The sequence below is a fragment of the Ailuropoda melanoleuca genome, chromosome 11 (assembly GCF_002007445.2).
Source record: "Ailuropoda melanoleuca isolate Jingjing chromosome 11, ASM200744v2, whole genome shotgun sequence".
Classification (NCBI taxonomy): Eukaryota; Metazoa; Chordata; class Mammalia; order Carnivora; family Ursidae; genus Ailuropoda; species Ailuropoda melanoleuca.
In genome coordinates this window covers 57,338,644-57,356,572 of record NC_048228.1, presented here as the reverse complement: position 1 = coordinate 57,356,572, position 17,929 = coordinate 57,338,644, and the positions used below count along the sequence as shown (strand labels likewise).

Sequence of the window (17,929 nt, the reverse complement as noted above, 5' to 3'; positions counted from 1 at the left end):
CCAGGGATGTTCCATTTGTTTCATAAAGTTGGTAGTAATCCAGGCTTCTTGCACTCACTATTGGGAGGCAGTTTTTCATGACATTTCTACATGTCTTATGACAGCTTTTATCTAGAAGTATCTTTTCAGGGCACCTGGGTGGCTCAGTCAGTTAAGCATCTGCCTTCAGCTCAGGTCATGATCCCAGAGTCCTGGGACTGAGTCCCATGTCAGGCTCCTGGCTCAGCGGGAAGTCTGTGTCTCTGCCCCTCCCCTGGCTCATGCTGTCTCTCTCTCTCTCTCGAATAAATAAAATCTTAAAAAAAAAAAAAAAAAAGAAAAGAAAAGAAAAACAGAAAAACAAAAAGTAGAAATATCTTTTCAAAGATATTTTTTTCAGAATAAACAGCTTGTCTCCCTTCAGGTCAGCAGGCAGTTCTGATTCCTGGACAAGGTAATAAAGATAATGCCACTCCGCTGGGCAACAACTGGTCAGATTTGTCAGTAGTCTTTGTATAAAATTGGGGCGTTCTTAAGCTCAGTATTCCTTAGCTGTGACACAGATCTATTGTATGTGCCCTATCAACTTGGATCCTCTGCACTATTCCGTATGGGACTTAAAGGGCAAGAGAAAACAGTGTAAACATGAAGCTCATGTTACCAGCTATGCCAGAAGTAATAAACTGAATTAAAAAAAGAAAAGAGAAGAAAAGAAAAAAGAAAAGGCAACCTACTGAATGGAAATAGATATTTGCAAATCATGTATCTGATAAGGGGTGAGTATCCAAAATATATAAAGAACTTTAAGATACAAAGATGGCCAACAGGTACATGAAAAGGTGCTCAACATCACTAAACATCAGGAAAATGCAAATCAAAACCATAATGAGGTATCACCTCACACCTGCTAGAATGGCTAGTATTAAAGACAAGAAATAACAAGAGTTGGAATAGTATGGAGGTTCCTTAAAATATTAAAAACAGAATTACCATATGATCCAGCAATTCCACTCCTGGGTATTTAGCCAAAGAAAATGAAAGCAATAACTCCAAAATATATCAGCACCCCCATGTTCATTGAAGCATTATTTATAATAGCTAAGGTGTTGATACAGAAACAACCTAAGTGTCCATTAATGGGTGAATGGATAAAGAAAACGTCACACACACACACACACACACACACACACACACACACACAACTACAATTCATTCATAAAAAGAAATCTTGGGATTTGGAACAATATTAGCATTATGCTAAGTGAAATAAGTCAGACAGAGAAAGACAAATAAATACCTGTATGATCTCACTTTTATGTGGAATCTTAAAAACAAACCCTGACACTGAGTTCACAGATACAGACAACAGACTGGTAGTTGCCAGAGGTGGGGCTGGGGCATGAACAAAATGGGTGAAAACAGTCAAACGTTTCCAGTTTATAAAATTAATCATGCGTATGTAATGTGCAGCATGGTGACTATAGTTAATAATACTAACTGTATAGTTGAAAGTTGCTAAGAGAACAGATCTTTAAAGATCTTATTACAAGGGAAAAAAAGAGGCTAACTATGTATGGTGATGATGTTGACCGGGCTTATTCTTGTGATCATGTCTTAATAACATACAGGTGTTGAGTCACTGTGTTGCACACCTGAAACTAATCTAACACATGTCAATTATTTCAGAAAGAAAGAAAGAAAGAAAGAAAGAAAAAGAAAGAAAGAGAAAAATGCTTCATGAAGATGGGATTTTGACCGAGTCTTGAAGTGACGGCAAGGATCACTATCTATCTATGAAAATATATATAGATATATATTTTACTCATATTCATTCACTCATATCACTCATATATCACTCGTATATACATGAGGAAAGGAGAGGTGGAACTACAATTTTCTCCTTTTAGAAGGTAAAAATTTTATTTCATTATGCGAGAGAAATAGACCTTCACGCATACCTGATTTCAGTTCTTTTTACTTCAGATGTCTCTGTAAACACTATAATTGGAATGGCTAAGTTAAGGAAACAATTTTTGTAAGCCTCAAATGGATAGCCACCAGCTACCTTGATCATCTCCAATGCAACCTAGATAAAAAAGAAGGTGATCTTAGTATAAAGAGCCCAAACCTATTCACGACTTTAAATGCATCTACTTAATTTTCCTAAATTCTTCTCAAGCATTTCTCTGTAAAGAGTAAAAGCAGCTACTAGGCTGAAATAGCAGGAATTTCTTATAAATCTGTCCACTTTTAACATATCTTATACTTTCAAACTTTTCACCTGTTCTATATGCGGTGAGCAAAGTTACTAAAAAAATTATTTGGGTCATGTAATCTTCCTATTTTGGAAGATACCAGAACTCAAGAAATACAATAGTCTAAAGTAATTTAATATAGGGGCAGATAATTACACAGCTTCTAAGTATAACACTACAGTACAGCAAAACAACCAGGGCCAGCCTAAAGATTCTGAATCATTAAGGAAAGATTAAATTGTAAGAAATCTGAATCACTAACAGGAATTACATTTTTTAAGGCAAAGAACTAAAATCCAATACGATCAAAGAGCAACCATTAGAGCAATTCATCTTATTCAAGAAAAATACAGTACCTACTTTATATGGAGGATACAAGAATGATTAAGAGGATTTACTGCTTATAAGAAAAATTATACTGTCTTGACACAGGTTAATTTTATGTTAAAATGTCTATATGTCTGTAAAGCTTCAAAATGTGGACTACCGTATTTTCAGAAATATCCTGAAATTTAAAATATAAGATCAATATGGATCCCTCCCTCTCTAAGATCTCTGAGTGCCTGGCTGGCGTGGTACAATGGGGAAAACAGGTTAAGAGACAATGAAAAGATATATTTCCATTCAAAGAATAATAAACTCACCAAGCCAGAAACCGCAGCAGTGGATGTTGCTATAGCAGGTATAATTTTACCAGCTATTCGCTTTGTTTTGAAACGGTCAGCTGGTTCAATGCTATACATTTTTGCACGAAGGTTTGATGCAGCTGTAATGAAATCTATGTGTCCATTACGATCATCATCTTTTTCAAATGAAAGCACTGCCATCTGAAGATCACCTGATCACAACCAAAAAAATAAGGTTTTATTAGGTAAAAAGCAATCTGGATTCACTATTCTTAAATATTCCTTTATGTTTTTAAATGACTGAAATATATTAGAAAAATCCAGGAAAATGAAGTTATTGAAGGATATGAAAATGATGGCTTTGGTATCACTGAATCAGAGAAGTTTCTATATTAAAAAAAATCTAAAACACGGAAAATAAGGAAGCTATGTACCTCATCTGATAGTAAGCTGTTTATGAAAAAACGTTAACATTGGGTACTGTTCTAAAGTTGATTCCATAAATACTACTGTGAAACATTTTACCTCTGATAACTAAGCACAGAGTCAGTTAATCTAATAAAAATATGTATCTGTTTGGAATATTTCTAGATTACTGTTTCTCAAAAATCATTCTGTAGATAGGTATAGTTTTATCTGTTATGAAATGAGAAAGAAATGGAATTTTTTCTAGAATTGTAACGATTAAATTAACATATATATATGTATATATATATTTTTTAAAGATTTTATTTATTTGTTCGACAGAGATAAGAGACAGCCAGAGAGAGAGGGAACACAAGCAGGGGGAGTGGGAGAGGAAGAAGCAGGCTCATACCCTGAGCCGATGATGTGGGGCTCGATCCCACAACGCCAGGATCACACCCTGAGCCGAAGGCAGACGCTTAACCGCTGTGCCACCCAGGCACCCCTAACACATTTATATTTTATTTACAAAATAAATAGTTGGCTAACGTAGGTTCTTTTTTCCAGAATTTTAGTGGTTTGTGCATAAATATCCTGAAAGTCTGGAAACTGCTGATTTATGTAATAAAAGATGGTGAGCAGGTCTAAAAAATAAGCAAATAGCTCTGATTTTAAAGAATACAAGTTCGGTTTCCTTATGTTTAAAACTATTTAACAAGGATGTATACAGGTCAAGTTGTATTCCCTTCGTACAACTATGGAGACTAATAAGCCAGGAAGAAATCTGTCAATGGTTTTTTATCCTAAAGTGACTTCACTGGGTCTAAGTGTTAGTCTATATAGGAACTCCATTTTTTTTTAAAGTATTTTTTTTTTTTTAAGATTTTATTTATTTATTGGACAGAAACACAGCGACAGAGAACACCAGCAGGGGGAGTGGGAGAGGGAGAAGCAGGCTTCTCGTGGAGCAGGGAGTCCAATGCAGGGCTTGATCCCAGGATCCTGGGATCATGACCTGAGCCAAAGGCAGATGCTTAACAACTGAACCACTCAGGCGCCCCAGGAACTCCATTTTTTTTGCTCATTATGTTGGCCACAGTAGAATCTTAAGGACTAAACCAATCAGAATGACAATAAAGCAGACTTANATTTATTTATTTATTTATTTATTTTTTTTTTAAAGATTTCATTTATTCGACAGAGATAGAGACAGCCAGCGAGAGAGGGAACACAAGCAGGGGGAGTGGGAGAGGAAGAAGCAGGCTCATAGTAGAGGAACCTGACGTGGGGCTCGATCCGATAACGCCGGGATCACGCCCTGAGCCGAAGGCAAACGCTTAACCGCTGTGCCACCCAGGCGCCCCAGTATTTTTTTTTTTTAAAGATTTTANTTAAGATTTTATTTATTTATTGGACAGAAACACAGCGACAGAGAACACCAGCAGGGGGAGTGGGAGAGGGAGAAGCAGGCTTCTCGTGGAGCAGGGAGTCCAATGCAGGGCTTGATCCCAGGATCCTGGGATCATGACCTGAGCCAAAGGCAGATGCTTAACAACTGAACCACTCAGGCGCCCCAGGAACTCCATTTTTTTTGCTCATTATGTTGGCCACAGTAGAATCTTAAGGACTAAACCAATCAGAATGACAATAAAGCAGACTTACATTTCAGCAACTGACGGTACAGCAAGGGTTAAAAAAATAATGAATTTAGTCACAGTTAAAGATGAACAGTGACTTTCATAAGATCATGAAATCAACTAACATCATTATTACTATAGTTATTATTTAGTCCCATAAGCTTTTGGGTATACCGTTTATTGAAAATAAAAATTCCCTCCAGTTCAAAGCATTTTTATAAAGATTTCCCCTTACTTGTGGTAGCTTTATTAGATGAAATAGCCTTTTCTAGTTGGAAAACAGCATTCCTCTCATCTTCACTGCTAATAGGAACATGGTCTGGTTTCCTTGCAGTTTCATCTGTTTGAACAACCTTTAAATACATGGACATATATTCATTAATGTTATCATATCCTGTACCTAAGTTTGATTACCATATACATTTTACCAAATAAGTCACACAGAGAAGATACGCCCTTTATCTAGTTTAATCACATTATTTTTTATATATGTTTTTAAATCACTGAAATATACCAAAAATCCAGGAAAATGAAGTTATTGAAAGATAGGAAAACGATGGCTTTGATATCACTAAATCAGGGTATGGAGCCTAACACAGGGCTCGAACTCACAATCGTTGAGATCAAGATTAAGAGCCTAGATTAAGAGTCAGATACTTGTGACTCATGAGTCAACTAGGTGTCCCTAGTTTAATCACATTATTGATCATTATGGTCCAATGTATTTTACACCTTCCATTGTTAAGTAATATGTTATTTATGTATTTGTTTTATTATCTATCTCCTCACACTGACATGTAAACTCTTAGAACAGGGATCTTTATCTTGTTCACTGAGAGAACTTCAATATATTTAAAACAAATTTGCTTGTGTTAAAATATTCACTGAATAGTTTATAAGAACTGTGTTCATATAGATCTCTTTTAAAATTCCACAGCAGAATGAAGTTAGTATTAATCAACAGTTTACAATTCTGACATATCTACCTCAAACCAAATTGCATAGCTCTAACTAGTGCAGAGCTGTTTTCTGTCTCCAAATAAATCCATAAAATACATAATGGGGCATCCTTTAGATATTTAATGATTGCTGACAAGAAGCTGTTTCCTAAAGAATATGTCTTCCTTCATATAGATGCATGCTCAGAGCAGCACATCTAAATAATTTATCTTTAAGAAATTACTTATTAGACATTCCACAAGGGCAGTAAAGTTAATATTTTCAAACCAAAAAAATATCTATATTATCACAAATTAAAAATACTATTTCTTTGTATAGTACACATTCAACTTGTGTTTTTACAGATTAAGTGTTCTTATAAGTATTTAAGAAATAGTAAAGAGTCAAGGAAGCAGAAACTTTTATTTGCCATAATGTCTAGTTGATATTTTTGGCATCTGTTAACTGTTAAGTGCTAGACTCTGAAGTTTCAGTGTGAGTTGCTTCAGAGAGCTGTGAAAAGCTCAAAATTCATGTTAAAACTAAAACTGCAGCTAAATTGTTCAGGATAACTTATTACCCCAAAACTTTGATGGAGAAAGAAGCAATTCACACCTTAAAACATGGAAGAGCAATAAAGAGTAGCAAGGATATTCATACATGTTTCTTTGGCCTCTGTCTAGCAGTTCTGTCTACTAGGAACATGTGCTGGGAATCTTCTCTTTATTTTATTTATTTTTTTTTTTAAAGATTTTATTTATTTATTTGACAGAGATAGAGACAGCCAGCGAGAGAGGGAACACAAGCAGGGGGAGTGGGAGAGGAAGAAGCAGGCTCATAGCGGAGGAGCCTGATGTGGGGCTCGATCCCATAACGCCAGGATCACGCCCTGAGCCGAAGGCAGACGCTTAACCGCTGTGCCACTCAGGCGCCCCCCAAGGGAATCTTCTCTTTAAAAAAAATTATTTGAATAGAGTTGATACACAATGTTACATTAGTTTCAGGTGTACAACAGTGATTCAATTTCTCCATAAGTTATGCTGTGCTCACTGCAAGTGTAACTACCATCTGTCACCAAACAATTCTATTACAGTATCATTGACTATATTCCCTATGCTGTGCCTTTTATTTCCTTCACTTACTCATTCCATAACTGGAAACTCCTTTATATAGGAATTCTGGTTACCTTTCTGTTCTTTTACTCTTGATAAGCTACAAGTCATGAACATTTCATTCAGCACACCCATTTACTTGTACAATATCAAACAGTTACAAATTTTCCTTTTTCCTGAAAGTGCAGAGTGGAAGACTGCACATACCACTTCCTGCTTGAATTTTATAGGGAGGCAATCACTATTCCACATTTTTCAATACAGCTAGAGGGTAAGGGGAACAAAAGATTGTTTTGTAGATGATTTTTAGAGTATATAAAAATGTATATAATGAGCATGTGAAAAAGAAAAATACTTAATATTTTCAAACTTTCCTATTTATCTTGCCTAAATTTCATGTTCCATCTTTATTAATACTCCCTATCTCTTTTTCCTTCTAACATATTTGCCCAGCAAAATCCCAACCCTAGTTATATCCAATTTTCCAGCTATTTTCCAGCAGCACCCCGGCATTTTAAATGCCTTTTTTCCCCAGACACACTTAGTATAAATACATTAAGTGGATTAACAGTTAAGTGGATTCTCAGTGCTGTCCAAAATTCTACCTCATCTTCTAGTAAGTAACTTTCCCATGACTCTGAGCAATTATTTCACACCTTTTTCCCTCTGTTCAAACTTCCTTTAACTTCTCCTCCTCCTCATCTGGAGCGATTAAGCATGCTTCTTATTTCAACTAAGAAAACAAGCTTTTTTTCTCTTACACTCCAATTCTAATCCCTTTCAAATCCTGTCAGGACTATTACAACATATACAAGAATCCAATCCCTTATCACAAATTACCTGTTACCTACTACTTCATTCAAAACACCATCATCGTTTGCCTATAGCCTCCTAAGAGCTTTTCATGAATCCTCTCTCATGTCCCGTATAATCATTCTTAACACAACAGCCAGAGTCATCCTTTTAAATATAAGCCAGACTGTGTCCTATGCTTAAAATCATTCACTGGATTATCTCATAATAAAACATTAAGTACTTATCATAATCCCAAATATCTCTCCTATCTCACTGTCTACCACTCTTCTTGCATATTCTCCTTCAGAAAAATCCTGGCCTTCAATGTCTTTCAAGGCCTTTCTCTGAACTTGTTATTGCTTGTGTTTAACCACATAATAGCATGGTTCACTCTATCACTTCCTTCAGCCTTCTGACCAAATGGTACTGTATCAGAGAGGCTTTCCCTTTAGCCCACATAAAAATTACAACAGCTCCATCACCTTTTATTTCTTTTCCTTGTTTTATTTCTAGTTCTTAGCACTATGCCCATATTGCAGTATTATATAACAGCATTTTTTTTTAATAGTCCACCTCTGGCCCAATAGAATATAACTTCCATAAGAACAAGACTTTTGTTGAGTTCACTATGGGATTCTCTCAGTTTAGAAGGTGACTTGATAAAAGTAAAAGTTCAATAACTACTTGCTGAGTGAATAAATTTCTAAACATACCTTGTTAGAAGGTTTGAATTCTTGAATCTTTACGTCAGAAAGAATATTCAAGAGGGCATCTGCTGATAAGTCCTGTTTTTTTAAAGAGTAATTTTATGAACAAACATTTTTTAAATTCTGAATTCTAAAGCTAAAAAATCCTAAAAAGGTCCTTTACCATACTAAACTATTTGAATCATTTATCATCAGACCATTTAGACCGCATCGACTTGTGACATTTACCCTTATTCTATAAAATGCCATTCAAAAAGGGTGGGAGGCAGGGGTGGTGTGTACGAAAAATTACTTATTAGTCAACAAACTTGAAATCTTAGTTCTTCCCATAAATTTTTAAAAAGGCAGTTTTAGGGCTGGTTGTATCAGACTGAGTGCTCTCCGATTAGGGACTATCTTGTCATTGTTTTATAAAGTACCCTGCACAAAGTTATACTCAATAAATACTGACACCATAAATAAAATACATAAGTAAATGGAATTCATATCTTTGGAAGCAGGAAAATATTTAAATGGTTCAAGATGAACTTAGATGAATTCAAGGCTATCAGATCTATATTCATTATTAAGAAGCTGCTTAGAATAAACTGAGACATACTGTTTTTGAGGTCACCTATATTCTTATCACAAAATTGCCACTCTTTTTATAAAGAATACCAGACTGAATGGCAGTATTTTAACCAGACATTTATGGTATATTTTATCATTAACTCCAAAAAGGATTAATTCACAGTAGGCATTTTTATCTGGGTCCAAAAGAGCCAGTGTTAATTGTGACTCTGGTTCCTATTTCCCCATTCAGCTTACCTAAAAGTATAGCAATTTATTTGGCTCTATTTTGTATCTGTGAAGAAAAAAAAATCACGAATGCAGATCTGCCTCTCAATTAAAACTGTATGAGACCCTTTATATGTTAGTCGATAAAGATGATGTCTGAAGGAATAGGTAGGGTAAGGGTTAAGAAATGTCAATATGGGAAAGCATTTTAAATTTCCTGAAATTTGAAGACATAAGTTGCTATCACAAAATAAATCAAATGTTAACAGAGAATCTCTAAGGAATATTCAAAAATTGTTATGAAATCGTTCACTTTGGGTTTTCAGAATAATTATGATAATTGAAGCTAAAAGGTTAAAAATGTTTTAAAAATAAAGACAAGCCTTACAAATACTTGTTTCATTCCTTTAGAAAGAAAAAATCTGCTTTCCTCTACTTAGTAATGCTGCTACAAGATTTTAGCTTCTGCTATGTTAGAGTGGACAATACAACAAAACAAAGTTTACATCAAAGAACGATTCTTGTAACATAACATATTTTGATCATGCAATTAGCTGGTAGGTAACCGAATTTTTTCCTGGTTTTGTATTACTTTCTAGAGCTTGAAGGTTATCTTACCTCTTCTGTAAATGGAATGCAACAGACTGCAGCATATAGTTTGGCAGCATTTAGAAGAAAACTGAAGTGCCTTTTGAAATTAAAAAATAAGGCAAAGTGTCAATGCACAGTTTCAAAGATGTTTAATTCATCAAAAACTATAGCCTTTGAAATGTTTAGAAAAATAATCACAAAACTTTTGTTACAGGAATATTTAAAAGTTAGGCAATGAAGTTCTGGTTTAGACCAAAGAAATTACAGAAGCTATAAGAAACATTAGATGTTTATCCTTCTTAGTACAAATATTTAGGAAATGATCATGACTTCTTTGGGGAGAGGAGTGATGAAAGTAGAAAAATTAAACTAGTGAAAGAAGATTTGTTTTTAAAGAACATACAGTAGGTTCAAATTAAGCAAATGAAGTTTGTTTAAAAACACAAATAAGGTAAGTTTTATAAGAGAAGCAGTCAGGATAAGGTGACTGGAAGCCTAACATAAGCATCACATGAGAAAACTAAATGGGAGCTATTTGTTGAAAGGAAGGTTAACAAACTAAGTGTTTAATTGGAATACATACATACAAGTATAGGGGTGTGTGTGTGTGCATAAATGTCTGTATAAACATTAACTACTTTGAAAATTAATTTGAGATAATTTAGGGAGATATTCAGTAGTAATCACCCTGCCCCCAAACTAAAGTTTCTTAAATACTGGCTTCATTTAATAGGAAAACATTTGTTGTCGTTTTATGGTTTTTGCTTATGGATAAATTCAAAGAGGTTAACACTTTGGTTTCACTTCAGATAAAAATAATGAAGTTATTTTACCATTTAAACAAACAGATTCATGTATGTGTGGGGAGAAGGACTGTGGCTGGCTTTGTTGGCCAGACCTAATATGCTAACTCTTAGGATAACAGGGATGCAAATACATTTCCAGAGCCTGAGGCTTTCACCCTGCAATGTAAACTGATAGTTAAGAAATTTACAATAGAGGCGGCATATAAAACTGCATAAAAATACTTACAAAGGTTCATTTAAATCAAATTTTAGTGGAGAAGGGGGCCTCTTTGGTGATTGCCAAAACAAACCTAACAAAAGATACAGATATTATTTTCATTATAGGGCCTAGTAATAAATTATATTAAATGTTCTCCTCAACACTTGGTCACACTTACTGCCATCTTTTAATCGTGTGTCTAGAGGAAAACAGTGAAGAAGCTGAAGAGCCTGAAGAAAAAAATCAATTAAAAAAATCACTACTTAATATTATATGATTAAAAAAAATCAAAATGCATAAAAAGATACACAGTGAAGCCTCCAGCTACCCCTGTACTCTATCCATTCTCCTGTCATTGACCTCCCCATGTGGAATAACCTCTATTGTAATTTTTTATCAACACTTATAGTTTTTTCCTTTTTTTGCATCTACAGCAAACATGAATATACATTACTTTATCAGTTTTTACACAGTGTCATATTTTACATATCATTCTGCTTCTTTCAAAGAACTAATTTAAAATAAAAACAAAACCAGTAAAAATATACAGTATTTCATATTTTGAAATGATAAATGATGTTTGAGATTTGCTTCAAAACCATCTGGAGAGGGTATATTAGGGAGGGTATATAAATGAAACAAGATTATCTACAAGTTGATAAATGTTAAACCTGGGTGACAGATTCGTGAAAATTAGGTGGGGGTTCATGATACTATTTTTTCCACTTTCTATGGTTGAATTTTTCCATAATAAAAAAGCTTAAAAAAAAAGTACAAAAGGTAAGGATTAAAAAGAGTTCTTAGATTTTGAAACAAGGGGTCATTGATAATTATGGTAAAAATAATTTGAATAGGAGTGGGGAAAGAAGACAGATTTATCGGATGAGGAAGTAGCAACAGTAAGTATAAGGCCACTTTTCTAAGCAGCAGAGCCAAGAAATAAGTGAAAAGCAAGGATAAGTGTAATCAAAATACTTTTAAAAAAAGATGACTTAATTTATATTCTGATAGGTAAGAACCTAAAGAGAGGGAGAGACTCGAGAGTGCAGGACACATTCTAGCAACTATAAGTAATGGGAGATAAGAATAGCAGCTAATATGTAGTGAGTACTCATGGGCTAGGTTCTGATCAAAATGCTTTCCATGTATTCGCTTATTTGATCCTCACACTACCCTATGAATTACGCACCACTTTATTATCCCCATTTTACAAATGAGGAAAGAGACACAAAACAGACATAAGATGTGATTTTTGGGTATTGGTGGGCAAGGCAAAATTCAACAAAATTTCTTATTGAACATATCTATTTTGTCACCTTCTTGCTTTATTCTGAACAACAAACTTCTTTTAGACCACTGGTGAAATGTATTCCTTATACTCCAAAGGGAACCCCTATCTGAAACTGAATTTTGCATATAGAAAGACAAGGATCAAGTAAACGTATGACTGACAAACCAATGGGTGGGGTTTAAGCGCATTCTTTTTTTTTTTTTTTTAAGATTTTATTTATTTGACAGAGAGAGACAGCCAGCGAGAGAGGGAACACAAGCAGGGGGAGTGGGAGAGGAAGAAACAGGCTCCTAGCGGAGAAGCCTGATGTGGGGGCTCGATCCCAGAACGCCGGCATCACGCCCTGAGCAGAAGGCAGACGCTCAAGGACTGCGCCACCCAGGCGCCCCTAAGTGCATTCTTTTAACATTCAAAGACAAATAGCTGTGTGCTCTCCACTTGTTTTCACTTAACTTACCACTTACTTCTGAAAAGATTTCCAAAAGAGCAGATGTTTGGTCTAGTGAAATTAATTTGGTAGCAATTAAATGCGCCAAGCTCATATCTCTTCTTAATGTTTTATAATGCATACTTACCTTATGGTTAAAATATTTTTCAAACTTTAATCTTGCTAATTCTACACACTGGGACCAATTTCTAGGTCTTCTGCTAAGTAACTTAATAACTTGAAAACAGCCTTCTAAACTGTGTCCAGTTTGTATCTTCTAGAATGAGAGGAAAAAAAAATACATTTCCAATTAAACACACAACACCCACCGACCCACCCATATCATTCCCAGGAAGTATTAGCCAAAGTCTGAAGTGCCAGCTCATGTGAACTATGATTTTAATTTTTTCACCATGAGCTCCTTATCCCTGTCTTTTTCTTCTCCCCCTTTCTTTTTTTTAGAGGGAGAATGGGAAAAGAGAGCACATGGAATTTTAACTGTAGTTTCTTTTCTTTTTTGGAGGTCATTCCATCAAAATTTACTGAGCAGCAACTGTGTGCCCAACACTGGGAATATGGTGGTGACCCAGATGGCCGTATCACATCCATAATCTTAAAACTATCACTAGAATAAGTACTCTGAAATAAGTGTAATGCTAAGAGACATTCTAACAGAAAATCTTGCTTTCTACACCAAGAAATCAGAAAAGCTCCCAAGAAAGAAACATTTAGGGCCAGTAGGTAGGAGATGGGAGGAAGAGTGTGGAGCAGAGGGAACGGTGTGTAGTTTCTCATCGGACATGTTACCCTGATGTCTTGTTGGCTATAAGTTGTTAGTACTACATATGTACTTAATATAAGAAGTGCTCATGAATAATAATTTATACTAAAAAGTTAGCCTGTTTAGTATAGGAATAAAGAAAAGCAAGAAAACATCTTTAAAGTTGTCCTCATCATGAGAGTTTTAAGTCTCAGAGATTACTTTCCACTCATGAAATTTTCACTAGAACTCACCTCAGTTTTTTTCCAAAGAGTTTAACAAGCTATTTATTATTTTATTATTATGACATCTTTGTTAGGTTGAACCGCATGAATTCCTGTTCTGTAGGTCAACCATGATCAAATATTGGCAATTTTACATAGTTCATCCAAACTGAAAAAAGGGGTCATTTGTGACTTGCTAATTTCAAGATTCCTTATGCACTTATGTATAATAATGATGCTATAATCTTATAATCTAATCTTTCTTTAAGGAGGTAAAATAAGCTATTTATAGGCAATTCGCAAGTAAGAGTACACTGAGAGAGTGTTGAGATTAGATTAAAACGTATTGATTTTTACCTGTAACACCACTTCTGCAGATGGATAGGTTTGCCAAAATTTGTTAAACAATGAAGGCTTGTGGGAAAAGGAGCTTTCAAACTATAAAGGAGAAAATGAAAAAAGGTTACAAACAGAAGTCTGTTTAAAAACTGGAAATATCTTGTCTACTTCATAAAAAAACTTCTTGAAATAAAGATCTTTATTACCTTATCTCTTGCCCACTGTATAGTATGTTCAATAGCAGCTGGAAAGGATTTTAGAGTACAAAATGGTATTTCCTCTTCTGGGGGATCCCGCTAATTTATAAAATATGACAACAGATAGTTAAGAAGAGCAATGGCAATTTTTCATTGATTGAATATGAGTGTTTTAAGACCATTAAAAAATAAAATGGAATAATATGAATCCAACATTTTTATATCTTCTTTCTCCTAGGCAAATAAGAGGAAAAATGGATTCTTTTGACACTTAACCCATTTCTTAACAGCAATGTAACAAAAACCATGAATTTTATATAACTTATTATTTGTGTACTTATTTGATACCAACAGTACTTATAGCAGGCTCCCATATGTAATTAATTTTTTTCTCCAAGAATCAAGGTGAATTGAAAACTTTACAACATTCCCTACTTTGAAAAGTAATTCAAGAATCCCCAAAGCAGTGCACAGCATACCATGAGTTTCTTTCTCCACGGAGAAAAAGTTTAGGAGCACGGATCATATGTCCTTGATGCTTAGTATAGTTTCTTACAGAAAGTGTGTATTAAATAAACAACAAATAAAAAAAGAATGAAATCTTGCCATTGCAATGACATGGATAGAGCTAGAGAGTATTATGCTAAGTGAAATAAATCATTCAGAGAAAGACAAATACCATATGATTTCACCCATATGTGAAATTTAAGAAATGAAACAAAGGGGAAAAAAAAAGATAGGCAAACCAAGAAATAGACTCTTAACTATAGAGAACAAACTGATGGCTACCAGAGGGGATAGGGATGGGAGGATGGGTGAAATAGGTGATGGGGATTAAGCAGAGCACTTTGGATGAGCACAGGGTGTTGTATGGAAATGTTGTACACCTGAAACTAATATTACACTGTATGTTAACTGGAATTTAAAAGAAAACTTAAAAAACAAATAAAATTTTAAAAATTAAATTAAAAAATTAAAAAAATAAAAAGAACTTTCAAAAAAGAAAGAAAAAAGAAACAGCAAGTGTCTATGTTGTCTCATGTAAAAAAATACCATTAAAAAGACCCATTTTCTATTACAGGGTACATTTGGCTTAGGCTTATTGGTTTAACCAATCTAAAATGATTTATCTCTTTTTACTTAGAGATTTGTATTTTAGTTTGTTCATATGAAATACCATAAAATTTTTTTTTTTTAAGATTTTATTTATTTATTTGACAGAGATAGAGACAGCTAGTGAGAGAGAACACAAGCAGGGGGAGTGGGAGAGGAAGAAGCAGGCTCACAGCGGAGGAGCCTGATGTGGGGCTCGATCCCATGACGCCGGGATCACGCCCTGAGCTGAAGGCAGTATGCTTAACTGCTATGCCACCCAGGCGTCCCTCCATAAAATATTTTTAAACCAAAGAAGGAAGCCAGAGGAGAATTCTATTTTTTCTGAGTATAAAGCAGAGGATATAGGAAAAGGCTTGGGAATAATGTGGTAGAATGACAGAATCAAGCATTCTCTATTCTGAAAATCTTGCAATATGACCTCAGCATATCATGATTTTCTCTAATTTCCTTCAAATTAAACTTATAAAATTTGTCTACTATAATTTTTACTATATAAACTTCATGAGAATAAATGGGAAAACAAATTTTATAAATATTTAAAAATTTTACTAAAGCAAACATAACTATTAAAGTGATATTTACACTTGTAAAAAAATTTCTTTTTTCCATTTTACAACTTGGGTTGGTTTTTTTTAAAATTCTAAAGCCAACAATTATTTCCTAAGCCAGTATTTTTCAAATTTGGCAGTGTATCAAAATCACTTGTAGAGGTTAAAAAAATTACATCTATATGCCTTATATTTATAGATAGATGGCTTGGTTCCTCCCACGGATCAACTAAGTCTTCAGTAAGATTTTGGGTGGGTCAGTTCAAAGGTTGTTAGAAAACCAATTAAGCACCTCTGAGAAATAAACAGTGAACATAAGAATAAGACTGCAAAAAGGCCTGAAACAAAATTTTGATGATTTAAAAAAATAAGTTCAACTCTCTTTAAAAAAAAAATGCATATGCACATGTGTATGGAAATTACTGACAGATTGATTAACAGACAGATTAGGAAAGCTAAATCAAATGTGCCAACTAATGAAGAGAAAAAAATGAGATACAAAAATTATGAGATACAAAGAAGAGAGACATATATTTCAAAATGTCAGTTCACTTACATGACTATTATAGGATTCAGTTAAATGAGGTACAATAACTTCAGTGTGTCCCTTAGTGCCCATTGTTCCAGAATCTAAGAGGGGTCGTAGATTTGCTAAGCAACGGCTATTTGAAAAGATAAGAGGTAACAAACATTTAAGTGAGCAATAACAGTGTAAGCAGAGGACCTCTTACCACCTTCTGTTAATCATTTCACACACTGATCACTTATTGAAGGTAATATCAGGACACAGATACGTTACCACCAAATAATGCATTTATCATTCCTGTCCCCCTCCTTCCACAAATTTTGTTACTCAACCTAGTGATTTTTGTCTGTTTCGTCGTCTTCTACTGTTACTGCTAGATTTTGGGCTTCAACTTTCTTTTACTCTAGGCTAACTCTTAACTTAGATAGTGCCCTTTCTTGTCTTTCTTTCTATTTCTTCTTTGGTTATTTGCTGACTACAAGTTCTGTCCTACTGTATCTTCTCAATGTTCTCTTTACCTCAAACAATATTAACTTCTTTCTTAATACTTATAATATCTATATTCTACATACTTTAATTTCTTAAAGTTTTTATTCTTCCTTTCTCTTCCTAAGATAACAAACTTTCAACTACACTCTCCACTGGCAAATTTTTCTGTTAATAAATCTCCTCTAGAACTCTAACATTAAAAAAGTCATACAAAGATGTAAGAAAAATTATGTAAGATGTACACGTTATAGTCACTTATTCATCTACTTATTTAACAACTATTCACTGAATGACATATGTTGGGCACTGAGGATACAGTGACAGGAAACTAAATGGTCCCTGAATAAATGATTTAGTAAGGAAACAAATATTAATAAGTGTATCAATAAAAATAAGCACTGTAATGGAAAAAACAGAGTGCTTGAAAGATTACCAGACAAGAATCTACAGAATTTAGTGGTTAAAGAAAGTCTGCTTGAATAAAGACATTTAGGATGAAACTGAAAGGTTCGAAGAAAAAGAAAAAAAACAAAAAAACAAAACTAAACCAGGCAGATTTGGGGTCAGGATTTTTAGAACAAGATAAGCATAATTTCCTGAGTCTGAAGGACAGTACGTACAAGTTTCTAAGGTGAAAAAGTGCTGTATGCCTTATAAGAACTGAAAGAAGGAATGTGTAGCTGGAATGAGGGGAGCCAGCAAAGACAGGTAAATTTTAAGCTAGAGTGGTAGACAGATGGCAGACACTCTATGAAAAACATTCAGGCCATGTAAAGGTTTTTAGTTTTATCCTAGGTACAATGGGAAATCATAAAAAGGATTTGGGCTTGAGAACTACAACAGAAACACAAAGAATGATCAGAAAATTGGGTAACTTTTCGATAAATAGGTGTGGAAAAAAGTGAAAACAAAAGAAAAAATTTTTATGAACCTGAATTGCAAGAACATACCTGTCTACATATCTCCTGGCTTCCACGTTATCTAATGCTGTAATAATTATGTCTTGTTTAGTATAGAACTCATCATTGTAAATAGCCTCAGTGGCTGGACATACTTTGTTCAAGTGTGCATCTATCTTTAATTGAGGATTTATTTTCAGGGTTGTATCAGCAGCAGTATAGCTTTTAGGTTTCTAAACAAATAATAAATAAAAACAGAAGAAATAAATATTAAACAGAAAAGCT

The 17,929-nt window shown here is 34.3% G+C and overlaps 1 protein-coding gene across 1 annotated transcript in view; it reads right to left on the bottom strand.

Moving 5' to 3' along the window:
- UBA6 (ubiquitin like modifier activating enzyme 6) overlaps positions 1-17,929 on the bottom strand; it is an 88,605-nt gene that overhangs the window by 6,370 nt on the left and 64,306 nt on the right. The window contains exons 19-30 of the mRNA XM_002926718.4: positions 17,696-17,877; positions 16,287-16,392; positions 14,076-14,165; positions 13,888-13,968; positions 12,695-12,823; positions 11,007-11,058; positions 10,856-10,919; positions 9,851-9,920; positions 8,462-8,533; positions 5,138-5,255; positions 2,879-3,072; positions 1,938-2,065 (exon numbers count right to left, since the gene is read on the bottom strand). Coding sequence (XP_002926764.3) covers positions 1,938-2,065; positions 2,879-3,072; positions 5,138-5,255; positions 8,462-8,533; positions 9,851-9,920; positions 10,856-10,919; positions 11,007-11,058; positions 12,695-12,823; positions 13,888-13,968; positions 14,076-14,165; positions 16,287-16,392; positions 17,696-17,877 — 1,286 coding nt within the window. The remainder of the gene's footprint in view (positions 1-1,937; positions 2,066-2,878; positions 3,073-5,137; positions 5,256-8,461; positions 8,534-9,850; positions 9,921-10,855; positions 10,920-11,006; positions 11,059-12,694; positions 12,824-13,887; positions 13,969-14,075; positions 14,166-16,286; positions 16,393-17,695; positions 17,878-17,929) is intronic.